The 17150-nt window shown below is 50.2% G+C and overlaps 1 protein-coding gene across 1 annotated transcript; it reads right to left on the reverse strand.

Annotated features, from left to right (window-relative positions):
* Positions 1 to 1889: 1889 nt before the first annotated feature.
* TCHP (trichoplein keratin filament binding) lies at positions 1890 to 15913 on the reverse strand. Its single transcript, XM_045791465.2, has 13 exons — positions 15791 to 15913; positions 14365 to 14558; positions 13322 to 13532; positions 12696 to 12752; positions 10612 to 10680; positions 9759 to 9932; positions 8773 to 8885; positions 8529 to 8595; positions 7809 to 7981; positions 6918 to 6999; positions 5321 to 5506; positions 4642 to 4785; positions 1890 to 3226 (listed from the first exon to the last, which is right to left on the reverse strand). Exons 2-13 carry the CDS (start codon positions 14556 to 14558, stop codon positions 3194 to 3196), a joined length of 1503 nt encoding a protein of 500 aa, XP_045647421.1. The 5' UTR covers positions 15791 to 15913; the 3' UTR covers positions 1890 to 3193.
* Between the last annotated feature and the right edge of the window lie 1237 nt (positions 15914 to 17150).

A 17150-nucleotide genomic window follows, 5' to 3' on the forward strand; every position in this document is an offset into this window, starting at 1 on the left:
GTAAGACAAGAAAAGGAAGTAAAAGATACAGATCGGGAAGGAAGAAATAAAACTGCCTTTGTTCACAGACGACATGATTATCTTTATGTACAAAATCTGGAAGAATTAACCAAAAAAATTCCTGGAACCAATAAGCAATTATAGCAAGTTTATAGGATAGAAAGTTAATGTACAGATGTTAATCATTTTCCTATACACTAGCAATGAAGAGGTGGAATTTGAAATTAAAAGCACAGTACCAATTACATTAGCACCCAAAAAAACGAAATACTGTAGGTATAAAGCTAAAAAAAAATGTATAAGAGCTATATGAAGAAAATTACAAAATTCTGATGAACGAAGTTTTACAAAGATACATTCCATGTTCATGGACAGGAAGATTAAGATGCTAGTTTTTCCCAGGGGCGCCTGGGTGGCTCAGTAGTTAAGCATCTGCCTTTGGCTCAGGGCGTGATCCTGGCATTCTGGGATCGAGCCCCAAATCAGGCTCCTCCACTGGGAGCCTGCTTCTTCCTCTCCCACTCCCCCTGCTTGTGTTCCCCCTCTCTCGCTGGCTGTCTCTCTGTCAAATAAATCAATAAAATGTTTAAAAAAAAAAAAAGATGTCAGTTTTTCCCAACTTGATCTATAGATTCAATGCAATCCCAGTCAAAACCCCAGCAACTGGGGAGCCTGGATGGCTCAGTCAGTGGAGTGCGCACTTCTGATCTTGGGGTTGCAAGTTCGAGTCCCTATTGGGTATAGAGGTTACCTAAAAATAAAAAATCTTAAAAAAAAAATTCCAGCAAGTAATTTTGTGGATATCAACAAACTGATTCTAAAGTTTACGTGGAGAGGCAAAAGACCCAGAACAGTCAGTACAATATTGAAGGAAAAGAACAAATGGTACTACCCAACTTCAAAACTTATAATAAAGCAACCAACAGTAATCAGCACGGTGGTATTGACTATAGAAGTTTGTGGTACTGGCAAAAGAATAAACAGATCAATGGAACAGATTGAGGAGCCCAGAAATACACTGACATAAATACAGTCAGCTGATCTTTGACAAAGAAGCCAAGGCAATGTGAAGAAGCAAATATTCTTTTGAACAAATGGTGCTGGAACAACTGGACATCTATGTGCCAAAAAAATGAATAAAGACATAGACATGACACCCTTCACAAAAATTAACTCAAAATATGTGCTGAATGAGCACAAAGAGTGAAAACACAGAAAATAAGAATTACTTTATATTAGTAGTGGCTTCAGCACCATCTGTTCTAAAGGAACTGAACTTCAAAGAAGAATCTGTGAAGAATCATCTAAAAATCAATAATTTTATAGGGGATAGAAAAAGGTGCTAAGAAAAAAGAAAAAGGTACTCAAAAAGAACAAAACCAATATACGTACACAATCACAGCACAAACTACACAGGAGAGAAGAGGACTCGACTACACTGGAAGCAGTTAAGGCAATGGAGGCTCTGAACTTAGAAACTATTATTTTGGCTGAGTTCAGAGAGGAAACATTTAAATGAATTAGGTGGAGAACCAGTGTCACAAAAAAGGCTTCAAAAACAAGAAATTAAAAGAAATTAAGAAATATTCAGTAAGTATTTACGTGCCAATTTACCAGGCATTCTGTCCACATCGAATCTATACTGGAGCTCAGACAGTAGATGATTCCTAATAATTCCCTGTGGTTTACTTATGAGAGGATCCAGTGGAAATTAGAGGGGAGACAACACCACTTCACAAGGAAAATGAATATAACGTAGAAAATGTGAGCAGTCGTAGGAAATACACAAAGCTGTAGGAGATGTGGATTAAGTCAGTAAACATCTTTCATTTTAGAGGGCCCACTTTGCAACAACTACTAAAAGCAACAGTAACAAAGCCGGGAAGCCATGCCTGTCACACCAGAACTTTATTTCACAATAAATGAACATCTGAAACAGGGGAAGCAAATACAGCAAGCATAATGAAAGTGGTGCTCAGGGGGTCAGAGCCAAAGAAATTCAAGACAAGAAAACGAAAAACATATAAAGGATGCGGTTTGCTGCTCCATTTGTTTTTATAGCACAATGGATGTGGAAGGCAGTGCAGCCCTTACACTCAGGATTTTTTTTAATAAACTCTGGTTTTTAATAACCTGGCACACAGCCCTATAATTAGCTGTAATTTACTGAGACATGCAATCTTAAATACAATATAATGAATGAAAACTGAAACCTCAGAGGAAGAATCTGAAAAAAAAAAAAGTCATAAAAATATGATTATTGCTGCAGGAAACTTGTACTCCTTGCAGAGATTAATCTAGAACTCTGTCACATTGACAGAACAGTGGGAAGAAGGAGTTCTGGCCAATCTGGTTGAGTGTGATCTACTTCTTCCAGCTCAGAAACCCTTCCTCTGGGCACACACATCCCAGAAGGCTGCGTACTGCCGAGACCTTCCCAAGACACGAGTGGTCCAAAGTGTCATGCCACAAGGTTAGCCACCCAAGTGGCCTTTTGAGGCTCCCTTCTGGGGCTCAGTAATAGACATGCTGGGATCACCCCACACAGGGAGCTCTATGGAAATTCTACCAAATGTTTCCTAAAGGAGGAAAGACCCATTTCTTGCCTCCTTTCCGGAAAGCATCTGTGGAGCACATCAGATTGTCTCAGAGTTCATAGCTTTTTTTCTTCCAGAAAACAAGACGTGATCCTTCTGGGACCACTAAATTAATAACCCCTGAAATAAACTGCAGCAAGACTTACAAGTTTGTTCTTCAACAGAATAATGAAATTTAAATAGCGAGTTTAAAAACTGAGAACTGCCCTCATCTCTCCAGCGGGAGTCTTCACTGGAGGTTAACAATTAGCATGAGGCAAGAGGAAACCATATATCCTGTCACAGGACACAGCCCGCAGCTCCTAGCGTGGATGCAGTGTCCAGTAGGGGACTGTGTGACAGCACTGTCAGTATGTGACTGTAAGAGCCCCATCCTTAGATACGAAAGGCAGGGACAGGCCTCCTGCTGGGTGCTGCCTTTCCACAGCACCTTAGTCTGCTGAGGCCCTTGCCCTGTTTAACTGGGGACCCCAACTGGCTCACTGCACTGTTTCTCAGTGACCCAAACACTCAAATGGAACACGGTACAACTGCCTGGCGCCTGCGTATCGAAGGCCTCAGCATCCCTGCTCTCTGTGCTCACGGTACCAACGAAGTCAGTTCCAAGCAATTCTGGGATGTCCATAGGGCTGAGGAAAGAAAGAAAGCATAAGCCCGATCAGATCAGCAGTCTCTGGAGCACTGGGAATTAATCCCAACTCCAGTAAGAGCTAAAAGCGTAGTATAAATCAATGGCTTTTTCATTTACAAGTGACAAAGCTTTGACCTTAAGCGATAACTGAGGCACTCTATTACCTTAAGATTTTATTCATTTATTTGAGAGAGAGCGAGAGAGACAACAGGAGCAGGGGGGCAGAGGGAGAGGGAGAAGCAGGCTCCCCGCCAAGCAGGAACCTGACACGGGGCTCAATCCCAGGACCCTGGAATCATGACCTGAGCCGAAAGCAGATGCTTAACCAACTGAGCCACCTAGGCGCCCCATTACCTTTTTTAATAATGTTTCCTCGTGGGGCGCCTGGGTGGCACAGCGGTTAAGCATCTGCCTTCGGCTCAGGGCGTGATCCTGGAGTTATGGGATCAAGCCCCACATCAGGCTCCTCCGCTATGAGCCTGCTTCTTCCTCTCCCACTCCCCCTGCTTGTGTTCCCTCTCTCGCTGGCTGTCTCTATCTCTGTCGAATAAATAAATAAAATCTTTAAAAAAAAAATAATAATAATGTTTCCTCGTGTGCTCTGTGAAAGCCTGGACCCGAGGCACTCACTGATCCATGGTCAAGTAAGTTGAGAACATGCTATTCCCTGCACCTCGGGAGCCCCAGCGGGTCAGGACAAAGCGGCTCTGCAGCCGGTGTAGCACCTGCCCTACCTGCCTCCTGGGCTTCCCAGAGTCATGTGACCACAAAGGAGCCAGCGTCTTTGTCTTGCAGCACTTTAGAGCACCGGGGGCCGCCACAGCGGCCCTGGTACAGGAGCAGAGACTACACGCCTGCTGGGCCATCCCTCAATTCCCGGTGCTCTAGCTATCAGCTCCCTGGGAGCAGCGTGCCAGCTTTTGCTTCTCTATGCGCCCTGTGGTGTCCTGCGCGGGGGTGACTGAAGTACTTCGAGAGACAGGAAAAGACGGAAGGAGAAGAGAGGATCATAGAGTGGGGAGGGGGCAGGCAGAGGTGCTGAGAGGAAGGGAAACCCAGCCCCTGTTCACCTGGGCTCCGCTGTCCGCACAGCTAGGACCTATCACCACCGCTCCTTCACCTCCCACCCACTGCGCCGGAGCTCTTAGAGGGCTCCCAGCCCCAGAGAGGGCCACATGGCCTGCAGCTCAGCACTCAGGACCAGAGCAAGGTCACCTCAAGCCCAAACAGGGACTGGAACAGCCACGTGTCAAGGTTCTCTACTGGCCGAGAAAGGGAGAAACAGAGGAGCGAGGAAGAACCAGAGCCGGCTGCGAAGCAGAGCTTAGCACAGGGCAACGAACAGGCCTCAGACAGCAGGGGCCAGGTCGGGTGGTGGCTTGGCAGCGTAGCCCGTCCCTGCAGACTCCCTACCTTAGGCCAGTAGCCCCGCTCAGCCATCGTCTTCGCCTCCTGCTGTAGCAGGGTGTCGGTGAATTGCTCTGCCTGCCTCGCCTCCTCTTCTTCCTCCTGCTGCTGCTGGTCCTCTTCCCATGCCTGCAGCTGGCACTCTGCAACCTGGCCACCAAGAGCACAGTCACCCAGGACAAAGCTCCCGGGACAGAGCCCTGCCTCGGATCACAAGGGAAAGCCCGTGGATCTATGCCGGCTGGGGAATCCCAGCTCGAGAACAGTGACGGCATGTGCCAGAGAAGGAAGGGCATTTATGAGATTGGAAAAGGCTCCCGGGTGTGCCCACGTGCTTGGAAGATTATTCTGCGCTCCCTATCGGGTCCTGAACTAAATAAACTGTGCCCCAGCGAGCCAAAGGCTTGCGGACGCAGACAGGAAAGAGAGAGGCCAGGCCTGACAGCCTTGCTCTCACACAGATAGAGGACCTGGAGTGAAGCTGGAACTATTCAGGAGGGTCAGGGTTTCAACTGGAAAGGAAAAGGGGTGCTGCACTGAGCTCACTAATGTGGGCTTCGCAGACAAGGTCCTCGTGCCAGGCCTCAAAAGTAAGTCAAGGGTCTCGGCATCCGTTGCCACACTGGGGAAGGGGCCACAGCTGAGGTTGCCTCCCACCCCCAACCCGCCTGCCAGCTGAGCCCACCTGGGCCTCCAGCTCCCGTTTCCTGGCCGATTTCAGTTCTTCACTCTCCTCTTTCTCACGACGAGCTGACTCCCTTGCTTCCTCAAGATTTTGAATAAGTTGCTCCCTGTGTCTCAGGGACTCTTCTTGGGCCCGTCGGTTTTGTTTAAGCTTTTCTTGTATTTGTTGTTGTCTCCCTGTCAGAACCTACCCGCAGCGGGAAGGCAAAGGGCAGATTTCAGTGCGATGCTAACAGGTACTTGCTCTGCAAGCCGTGGACAGGCCCCAGCCCCAGCCTTGTCCTCAGCCTCAGCCCTGAATATGCCAGGTGAAGGCAAGTCCAGATCACAGGACTGGCCCACACAGTGTCAGCCCCGCTTCCCACCCGTCCCCACCACACACAAAATGCACACAGACTGTACGGTAGGGAGAGACAGCTGGGCACCGACAAGGTGAGAGGAGGGTATGGAGTTCCCTCCCCAGAGCAGAAACGTAGCAACAAGGTTGTGAGTCTCACTCCCCATCAGTTCTAGAAAAAGAAACCACAAGCCATGCAGATGACCAAAGATAAGAGTCTGGGTCATCCCCTCAACCTTTTGGATTTAAATTTACTGCTTAGAGTGGTAGAAACCTTCTGGGTTTGAGACCTGGCCACAGCACAGGATTACGTCCAGAGCATGGTCAGGCCTCAAGGACCAGGAGCGGTGGGAAGCCACCTGCCACACCCAATTATGCTCCCTGGAGGGGACACATAAGTGGCCACAACGAGGAGGAACATTTTAAATAGGGAAAATCAAAAGGCGCTGTGGAGTATCAGTATTCACAAAAGTGAGAAAGCACCAATGGGAACCCAACTTCCCACGGATTCCAAAATGACATGCACAAAATATAATTTCCATTTTAAACCACTTGAACTTTCAATACGTGGATAATGAAGGCTTTTTCCTAAAAGATTTCCTTTAAAAACATTTTTTTTATTGAGGAATCTCTACCCACAATGTGGGGCTCAAACTCACAACCCCGAGATTAAGAGGCACACGCTCTACCAACTGAGCCAGCCAGGAGCCCTTAAAACATTTCCTTCTAAATGGAGTATGCCTTTCGTGATCACTTAAATCCTGACAAAGGATATGTTCCTCCAAGAATCCACTTCTGGTTATGCATCCCAAGAAAAAAAATCCTAAATATGGAAAATGGAAAGCCTTATGCACTAAGATGTTCACTGCAATGTTTCTTGTAACGCCTCAAAATTAGAAAAAAAAGGAATACCCACAAGAGGGGAGAACACAAACTACAATATACCCACGTGATATAATATGCAGTTGTCAAAATATCTACAAGGAAGATGTGACAGTATGTTAGAATGCTTGAGGTCAAACAGCAAAGGTGCAGAAACACACGTTATGCACAGAAACAGGAAGAGTGGAAGGAAATCAAGCAATGATGACTGTAGATGATGTGGGTCTGGGCGACTTGGTGTTTACTTCCTGCACTTAATTTTTTTCTAATAAGTTGATACTACTCTCATAATGACGTTAAAAGTCTCTTTAAGATAACCAGAGAGGCCTGTGTTCCAGAACATTTGGCAGGGTCAGCATGTGCTCGCAGCAGGGATTACCTCGCTCATCAGTCTGTCTCGGGCGCTCCTCTCCCGGGCCCACTCCGCCTCTCTCTTTTCCCACATCTCCTTGGCCTCCTCCCTGGGAACACAGAGCAGTTGAGAGCAGGCTCCTTGCCATCACCAATGGCAGAAGACAACTAAAGAATCAACAGGGCTCCGGCACTTCAAGTACACACATCTGTGGGGCCAACCTTCACACCAACTTCTGCACGCAACTCTTCACGGGTGAGATTACGGACAGGCTCACCGAGAGTATTCCTACAGTGAGGACTTTGGGCTACCTCGTTACGCTCCCGCCTCCTTACAAAACACCACTGTGATGACCTGCACCTAGGCCACCTGGACACCAAGGAGACTGAAGCCGTCAGGACCCTGGAGAGGGGCCCTGCGGTGCCTGAGCTCTGTCACCTTGCTCCTAGGGTCTCTGCTGGCTCACCCTCCTCCTCGAGTCCCGATGATGTCAGGATTCAATACGATGAGGACGGGAAAGCGCTTTGCACAGCGTTTGACCCACAATCAGTGCTCGATAAATGTTACCTGTTATCTGATTATTTCAATCCCCAGATTAATTTTTAGGATCCAGAACCATCTGTAATAGACCTGAGCAGCATTCAGCATCTCCACAGTTTATAACAATTTCCTATCACATTTCTCAGACCTTGAAGAACAGACCCTTACTCTAAACCCTGATGACTTCCACCTTAAAGAACTTCAGGGAAACACCCCCACCAAGCCAGGTCCGTTAGCAGACACGTGCTCCTCACGATGGGCAGCTGAACAAGGGCAGATGTTTCAGTCACAAGAGAAACCCTCGTGGTGCCCTGTGGGGATGTGAGGGACCAGAGCAGAGGCCAGGAGTGCCAGGCCCACCCAGGTGCCACCTCTTACCTCAACAGCAGCTGCAGCTCTGCCTCCCGCTCCCTCTCCAGCTGCAGCTGCTCCTCGATGACTTGCTTCATCCACGCTGCGTCGGCCAGGGCCTGCTCCCTCTTGGCCAAGTGCATGCGCTGGTTCTCGTCCTCCTTCTCGAGGAGCGCCTGCAGGATGCGCTTGTCCGCCTCCTGGAAGGGAGACGAGGAAGCACAGTGGGAGCGGTGGGAGCCCTTCTGCACCCCCAGCCTCCCACCCCCACAGCCCCCTTCTGCACTCGGCTCTGAGAGCAGACGTCCGTGAGGCTTCCAACGGTTCCCAAGATAGAGGTGGGAAGAGTCAGGGTGTAACCACATAGGGATGGAGGTGAACGGGTTTGCTCGTTCACTCTCCCCGTCCCTGCAACCCCAGCAAGCCCATGGACCCTAACAGGAAGACTGCGCAGCTAGTTCAAAAGAACGAGCTCACTCCCAGTGTCTGCGGTTTACCATTAGGTCACTACGCTGAGGAATGCCACTCCCATTTGTAAAGCACCCCACCGCTTATCTCTCTGGGCATCATGTAAATACATCTAGAAGGATACTGCAGCAGACAGCTCTGGGGAGGGGCGGGGATTGCAGGGGCGATCGAGGGGGGATCTCCTCTGGTGTCTTATTAGAAGAACACACTCAGCGACTGAGCAACGGAAAGCATTTTCTTCCAAAAAGGGTGAAAGAAATGCCAGGCCGACTGACTCACCAGTTCCTCCTGGATCTGCTGTGTACGTCTATTGAGTTGCACGTTATACTGATGTCTCAAAAAGCGTCTAGAAATGAGCAAAATAGGGGCTGCCTTCAGTGTCTTATGAACAGTTAATGGAGGTCAGAGAGCTGCTTCCTACAGAGTGTATCCTTTCTGGTTTGGGATACCCATGCAAGGCTGGGAACGGGAGAGGCTCGCCCGCCGGGCCCGGGCAGCCGCCAGGGGCCTTTCTCACACACACCCCAGCTCTGCCTTCTGCCGGAAGGCTGCCATCTGCTTCCTCTCTTCCTCCAGCCTCTCCAGCTCCCACCGCTGCTTCAGCAGATTCTCCTGCTCCTTCTTCAGCTTGGTGGCCTGTGGTGATGAGGACAGTTAAGTCCAATGAAGGTCATCAGAATCAGAGCTCCCTTCCAGTCTTCATCTGCATTTTCAGCAGATACAAGGCAATAGGGCTGGCCTGGCTGGGGGTGATCAGAACCCTCTCCCACTTCTGGGCTCTGAGCCCTGGGCCTGGCTCACTCATTTCCTGCAAGGGCCTGTGGACAAGGCTGAGACCCACACCCCATGCTCCCACAGGACCCTGCACTCGTCCACACCTTACCGTAACTTAACCTCTCTCCCCCACCTGACACAGCTCCCAGGAGCTGTGAGGGCCAGGGCTGTGGGCCCTGCTCACAGCCCTGTCTCTGGCGCCCAGCGCTGTGCTTGGCATCAAGCAGATAGTGGGCATTAAGGACCTATTTCCTGAATCATTTGGGCCTGAGGAAGGACAAGCTTCCCCTTGTCTGAATGGGAAGATCCAGCCCAGGAGTCTAGCTCAGAGAAACTGCACAGTATTCTCAACCAGCCTCCTGAACCAGAGACCCTCACAGTTTATGCCCTGAGATCCCAAACCTGCTAGCTGGGGAGAGCTATAGCTGTGTGCTAAGTCAAGTCTACTTAGTGCCCTGGAAAATCCAAGTTCACACAGCCGCTCTGGAAACACACCCAAGAGAACAGGCATTCTCTCCATATCATGAACATTCTAGCATCTGAGCATACAACCTAGGAGGATGGAAAAACCACAGCTGGGAATACATGTGAGAAGGGAGAACCCAGCATGTTGCATTTCTTAGAATCATCCGTCCCGCTGCATAGGACCTTTTCAGCACAGCTTTCTAAATGCCCATTTTCTAACAACAGGCGGCTGCAAGAGAGGAGGCCGTGCGGCCAGGACCACGCCCTCACCTCCTTCTCCTTCAGCTTCAGCTCCTCCATCTGCTGGAGCAGCGCCTCAGCCTGGAGTTTGCCCTCCAACTGCCTCCTTTCCTCTTCTGCTTTCATCCGCTCCAGCGCTTCCCTCTGGGCCTGTTCATACTCATTTTCATACCGTTTGTTCTCTTCCTCTTTGGTGGCTTCTTGCTACATGGACCCAAAGGAACCCAGGAAGTCAGTGTCTGTAACGCAGCCAGCAAATACCCAGTTCCCCACCGCTGTTCCTCATTCGGACGTGTCTACGCCAGAGTGGGTCATACCACTTATCAGCCGTGTGACCCCGGGCGAGGGTGTGTCTTCCTGGACTCTATTCTCATGGTGGGAACCATGGGGGTGATGCTTCCCTCAGAGACGACACTGGGGAAATACTCAGCACAGGACTTGGCACAGAGGAGGGGCTCGGGAATGCCAGGGTTCCTTCCCCTTCCAAAAGTCAGCAAAATACTCTCCAAAATTAACCCAGAGGCACAGCTGTGAGTTCACAGAGGTGTGGACTTTTGTCCCCAGAGGTGCTGCTGTAAGCCAAGGTTGAGAGTTTACAATGCCAACTACATCAAAAGAGACGGCCAGCAACAACAGTGACCTTTAAGATGTGCAATCCACCTGCCAGTGACCAACCCTGGTCACCTGTCCTAGGAACGAGCACAACGGCTTGTCGTACATGTAAGAACAACCGCCATGCAGCGTTAGCATGTTACGTAAACTGAGATCAAGTCTATTCCTGGATCCGGGTCATTAACATCGAAAACAAGAAAACATCAAGGCCGTGGAGACACAGCATGCCCACTGCAGCACGGAGGACTAGTTCCCGAGTCATACACCATACCTGTTTTTTTTCTTCTTTCTGCATTTTCCAAGAGTTTATCACATGCTCCTTGTGAAGGGCTGATTCAACCTGAGGGCGAGAAGGCGGAAAAGAGTAACTTCCTCACAGGTTCATGTGACATGTACACGCTGCAGGGCGCAGGGCGCGCGGGCAGCCACCCTAACTACGTGAGGACTCGGGGAGGCCCAGGTACCTTACAGGGGAGCACAAGGTGACCCCAACATGTACACTCTGAATGCCAGTGTTCACGGACTTAAAGGACCAGGCAGTTCTAAACAAATCTTAAGAGTTGTAACAAAGGAGAACAAGCTTTTCTCCCGGCACCGCTGGGGTTGAGCAGGAGCCGGTCAGTGGACACTGACGTGGAAAGAGGATCTGAAAGGCCGCTCCCGGCTGTTCCAAAGCCAGCCAGGCCGCAGGGCAGCAGGAGCCGGCTGAGAAGAGACTCGGCCTTTTGCCTGGCTCCCCAAAACTCCCTCTGCAAAGCAGAGTTGTATGAACATGTATTCCCGTAGCAACAGATGCGACATATTGGGGGTGATTAAGAAGAGATTTGGGGGGGGCGCATGGGGCCTGGGTGCCTCAGTCAGTTAAGCATCTGACTCAATCTCAGCTCAGGTTTTGATCTCAGGGTCCTGCGTTCAAGCCCCATGTTGGACTCCACACTGGGCATGGAGCCTACTTCAAAAGAAAAAAAAAAAGAAGAGATTTGGGTTTAGGGAGTCCTTTAGATCAGAAAACAAATTATAGCACTGTCCAAAAGCTTTTGTTTGGGAAATTGTCTATAAAAATTTTTAATTTTTATGTAAACATTTGTAACTAATTTGAGTGTTATTAAAAAAAAAAAAAAGATTTTATCTGTCCATCAGAGAGAGAGAGAGAGCTCGAGCACAAGCAGAGGGAGAAGCAGGGCTCTTGCCGAGCAAGGAGCCTGATGTGGGACTTGATCCCAGGACCCTGGGATCATGACCTGAGCTGAAGGCAGATGCTTAACCGACTAGGCCACCCAGGTGTCCCTACTTTGGGTGTCCTAAATAAACATTTCTGAGTAAATGACTTTGGAGCACCCACCTAAACCCTCAAATGGCCAGGGAAAGCCTTAATGCTAACTGCACAAGACTGCAAAGCACCAGACTGCTCCATTACTTCGTGACCAGCAATTTCCAAACAGAATTAGGAATAAATAAACTCATCCCACCAAACAAAGACACAAAGTTTAAGTTGAAATAAATTATTGACAACATCACTGGTCATCTTCCTCTAGCCCAGTCTCCATGGAATGATGCCACTGAAGCCAGACCTGCCCTCCCTTGCCCCCAGGTCTCGCTCATTGTCCTCCTTTCTCCTGCCACCCCGTACTGGCCTCCACCATCACTGCCCTGGCCTCATCCCCTCCTGCCGCCCTCCACACTGCTGCCAAAGCCACTGCTTCCTGAAATGCAGCTGGGTCCCGCTGTGCCCCTGCTTCAAATCACCCAGGTGCTCCCCATGCTTTCAGGAGAAGGCCACACAAGGCTGGCTGGGGTCTGGGCCCACCTGCCTCACCAGCCTCAACTCCTGCAGTCCCCCTTCCCTCTTTGATGGCACAACCTCTCAGCTACTATTGCTCCCTGGACTCGCTCGGGCCCGATCCTCACTCGGCTCCCTCAATCTGGAAAGTCCTTTCCTCACCTCTACACCATCAAGTTAAAGCCCATGTCCTTTCAAACTTCTCCACCCCAGCAACTCCTCTGAGATGCCTCTCTGACCCCCAACTGAGTTGGGGGCACTGTCCCGATGCCCATCTTTCCGAGGCTGCCCAGCTCACTGCAACCTGCACTGTAAGGAGCTCCCCACTGTCTCCTGCACTGGGCCGCGAGCTCCTGAAGAGTGCGGACCCCATCTAATCTCCACATGCCCAGGTGCTAGACCGTGCAGCAAATGTTCAGTAAGTGTCGGCTGAACACCAAACAAACCAGATCTGCCTGGTGCATTCTTCAGGTGGCTGGGGTGTTCTCTCCTGTTTCACCCCAGCAAGAGACGCCAGTTTAAAACCAAGAAGGGAAACATGATTTCATCTACTTAGGCAAATCAAAGGTTTTCACCTCTCGAAGTCTGGGATTGTTCTTTTTCCAGTGTTCATATAAAAGTTGTTCAGCAATCTGTCAAGAAAACACAAAGCCTGATGTCACTTTTCAAATCCATTCACAGTTTGGATAACCCCCAGTGGAAGTCAGCTCGGGCTGAGAGCCCCTCCACTGGCTCTCTGTCACTTCCCCTGCCCTTCAGATCTCATGCCTGGGAGACACCAGAATGGAACCAGACAACCCTGACAAATGACTGCCACAATGGTGATGGAAGGGTGCCGAGATCTGATGCTACAGATGGGTCCCAGATGTGACAGATCTGTTGCAAAAGATACAACAGGCTTCAACACACAGACTGGGGCTCACCACTCCCCACAAGTACTCGGAAGATAAGCTATCCCAGTGCCAAGCCTTTGCAAGACCACGGGACTAGAATAAAGACAAAGGACTCAGATGTCATGATTTAAGGGGCCAAAGAGAATAGAGGTGGCTCGTGCCAAACACACGTGAAGAACAACGGAGCACCAGCCCCTCCCCCTGCTGACTCTGCCATTAACTGCTGGCTCATCAGACTGGAGTGCGCCTCACTGATGGGCTGGGGACACTCCCACTCTGTGGGCTCCTAAGGGGCTAGAAGAAGTTACCAGTTTCCTTTGCTCTTCTCGGGCTGACTTCAGATTGCCGTGCCGCTCCCGGATCCGTCCCTCCCGCAAGTCCATGCTTAGCCGCAGCGCCTCCAGCTCTCTGGCCTGCAGGTCCTGCTCCTCCAGCAGCAGCTGCCTCAGCCTCTCCCGTCTGCCTTCCAGCTGCTTCCTCTTCTCCTCCTTCATCTTCTCACGCTGATAAGCATGCATGCTGGGTGAGAAGGAGCCCTCCCTACATCAGTCGTGCGACAGCCACACGCGGCACGCTCTGCTCTGCTGTGTGGCCAAAGAGGCTGAGGTGGACGTGACATGGTGACACAGGGAAGTGTCTTCTAACCAAAGTGAAGACAGCAGGTCACCGAACACTATGCATAACAGAATCTTGGTTTCGTAATAAGAAAATGTACAGTGGTCTCACATATGCACGTAGTCACAGTACTAGCTAACATTTGAGCAATTACCATGTACGAAGTACTATATACGTGGATGGCTTCATTAATCATAAATCCTACCAAGTAGGTTCTGTTGTAGCCCCAGTTCACTGAGGAGGCAACCGAGGCTCATTCATACAGCAAGTGACACAGTCAAGATGTCCATCCAGGTTTGTCTAACTCCAAAGCTTATGCTTTTACCCTCCATGTTTTTTACATATATTTCTGCAACAATGGATGCATATGTGTGTGTGTATGTGTGTTTATATATACACAGCTGGGGAAAACTACAGGAGGATCCACATCAGACTGTTAATTGTGGTTCTCTCTGGGGATAAAGGGTCACCCGGGGACTCCCAGATTCTATATATATTTCTTACTGCCTCCTCTTTTTCAATGAAAATGTTTTATTTCACTGATGATCTTTCTTTTCAATTTTCAGTTGGAAAAACAGGACCGTGCAGGGAACCTATGCCGTCCAGCAAATTCCTTGAGAAAACATGCTGTTAAGCCACACTCCCCCCGCCAAACCCCCTTCGGAGTTCTTAAAGCCACATGCCCTGACCAACAAGTGGCTTCCTGTCTCTGTCCCCTTAAGGTCACTGTAGTTACCTCCGCTGGTAGGAGGTCCTGGAGCTCCATTCCGCCTGTTTGGAACTACAGATATCAGACAGCCTGAAGTAGCGGCTGTTCTGGTCCCACTGCTGCCGAAGCTGGGCCTCCTGCTCTCGGTGTCGCTGTCGGGCCATCTGCTGGTCCAGGAGCCTCCGGCTGCACCAATAAGAGGGCAGCGTGGGGAGGGCCATCTGAGGAGAATGGCAATGGGAGGAAGATGAGCCTGCTGCAGCCCCCAATGAGTGGTCCTCACCTCTTGGCTAGCCCCTGGAATCCACCCCACTCCGGACCAATGACATCAAAAAAGTCTCAGTACAGGATCCCAGGCATCAGCATTTTTCAGATGATCTGCAAATCATCACTTTAAATAAGCCTGGACTGCACGCAGCTGTGAGCCAGACATCATCAAGGGCGCTGCAGCTGAAGACGGGGCGTAGCAATGCCAGCCCAAACACTAGGGAGCTTCGACGCTCTCCAAAAAGTAACAGGGACAGTAATTTCAGGAACATATATATGTGCCAAGCTCTTGACATATATGATCTTTTTCATTATTATAATCACCCCATAATTTGGCAGGTGAGCAAACTCAAGTTCAAAATGGTGAAGCGACTTGCCCAAGACCACAGAGCCAGGAAATAGAGGAAATGAAAGGGCTGGGATCCTAATTCATGTCATTGTGAGACCAGGGCATGGGCTCTGTCGACAGCAAGAGGCTGCCTGTGAGGACCAACATGCCCTGGCTCTGGCAACCCCCAGGGAGTGGCCCAGCCCAGCTGTCACAGCTGGAAGTATTTTGGGTTAGCATGGATGACACATCCCTCAATTTACAGATAGAGAAACTGAGACCCAGAGAGTGTGCCGGGTCACGGAGCAAAATGGGAACACAATAGAAACTTGACAGTAGAGAGCAGTCTCACTCCAAGCACCTCTCCCTGACCCCAGAGCTGCCACGATGGGCAGGGTCTACACAGTGCCTGGCTAGGACAGAGCTTACGGAACGTCTGTTGAATAAGCGGATAGGTCTGGGTCCAGGCCAAGCCTCAAGCTCAGCGCTCAGAGCTGGGTGAAAATAATCTACGTCTGTGGACCAAGTTTAGCCTGCAGGCTGCCAGTTTACAACCTGTCTTGAAACCGTGGCAAGGTGTACGTAATTTTTTCCTTGCTCTGTAAGCCGCCCGCGGAAAAGCTCTGCGCCAGGAATCAAGAAACGAGACTCCGGTCCTGGATCGGTCGCATCCTTCTCGCAGCCCCAACGTCCACATATGACAAAAGGGGTTGCAGAGCAAGGCGTCGGACCCAGAGCCGCAGACACAGTGGGTCCCCGGACGTCCGCCGCGGATCCCGCCGCGCGGGGCCACTGCGGCCAGGCTTCGAGGGTCCCGGCCCCCACGCTGGCTCCGGCCGAGCCCACCCTCCAACTCACGTTTCTCCGCGCCCCGGAGTTTCCGAAAAGTGCCCCCGCCGAGCTCCCCAACCAAACCCGGCCAGTCGCGCGGCCACCCTCTCCGAGCCCCGCTGCACCAACGCCGGCCGTTTCCCCGCTCGTTGCCCGGGGCAACGGACGGACAACGGAGCGCCGCGAGGGCCAAGCCGCCTCCAGCGCGATACGGAACGTGCGGAGAGAAAGGAGACTGTGTTTTTTTTCTCTGGCGCCCTCTCGTGGGGGGCGGGAGATCAACCGCAAACGTCGCTAGTCCCGGAAACAGGAAAGAATGAAGGTGAAGGAATCCTCACTACTCCGCAAAATTAAGGCGGGTGGTTACCTGGGGGGGAGAGGGGATGAAGGTGAGGGTTGGGTGGGGAAGGTCAGGTAGACACGATAGGGGAGGAGACTATAAGTCAGTGGTTCTCAAGCCTGGCTGCACACGAGAATCACTTGGGGAGGTCTTAAAAGTCCAGATGCCTTTAAAGAAGAAAAAATAAATAGATCCACGTGCCCAGACCAAACTCCAGACCAATCCCATTAGGTCGTCAGGGCGTGAGAGGTTGTCTCAGCTCCCCAGGCGCTCTCAGCGTGCAACCAGCTGGGAGAGAGAGCCCGTGGCCTAAGTGGCTACCAGTTATTGGTAACTATGTCTTTAGCTTGGTGGTGGGTTCAAGGGTGTTCATTCTATTGGTGTTTTAGGACTCGCATGGATTATTTTATGTATGAGAAAGATAATAAAGGGGCGCCCCCCTGGCTCATTCGGTAGAGCCTGCGACTCCTGAATGTCAGGATCGTGAGTATGAGCCCCATGTTGGGCATAAGGCTTAGTTTAAATTTTTTTTCTTTTTTTAATTTTTTTTTAAGATTTTATTTATTTATTTGACAGAGAGAGAGACAGCCAGCGAGAGAGGGAACACAGGCGAGAGAGGGGAGTGGGAGAGGAAGAAGCAGGCTCCCAGCAGAGGAGCCTGATGTGGGGCTTGATCCCAGAACGCTGGGATCACGCCCTCAGCCAAAGGCAGACACTTAACGACTGAGCCACCCAGGCGCCCCTAAAAATTTTTTCCTTAAATAAATAAATTTACCTTAAAAAATAATAAAAACGACTTTACTCATTCATCCTCTTTTCTTTCATTTTCCCATTCTTTGTGTTTAATTCTAATTCCTCCCTTCATTCTTACTCTTTTGTCTGTTTTTTTTTTTTTTTTTTTCTGGGTGCAGCATAGCATCTTGTTGAACATTTGGGCCTTTATTCCAGCCTCCAGCAAGCCAATTGTGGGGTCACTGCTGTCTGGGAAATGAGAGTGGTAAAGTCATTGAACAGAGAGACCTTTAGACCAGGCAGCTCTGATGCCTT

Source organism: Ursus americanus, chromosome 30 (genome assembly GCF_024610735.1).
Source record: "Ursus americanus isolate L20-20 chromosome 30, mUrsAme1.1.p, whole genome shotgun sequence".
Lineage (NCBI taxonomy): Eukaryota > Metazoa > Chordata > Mammalia > Carnivora > Ursidae > Ursus > Ursus americanus.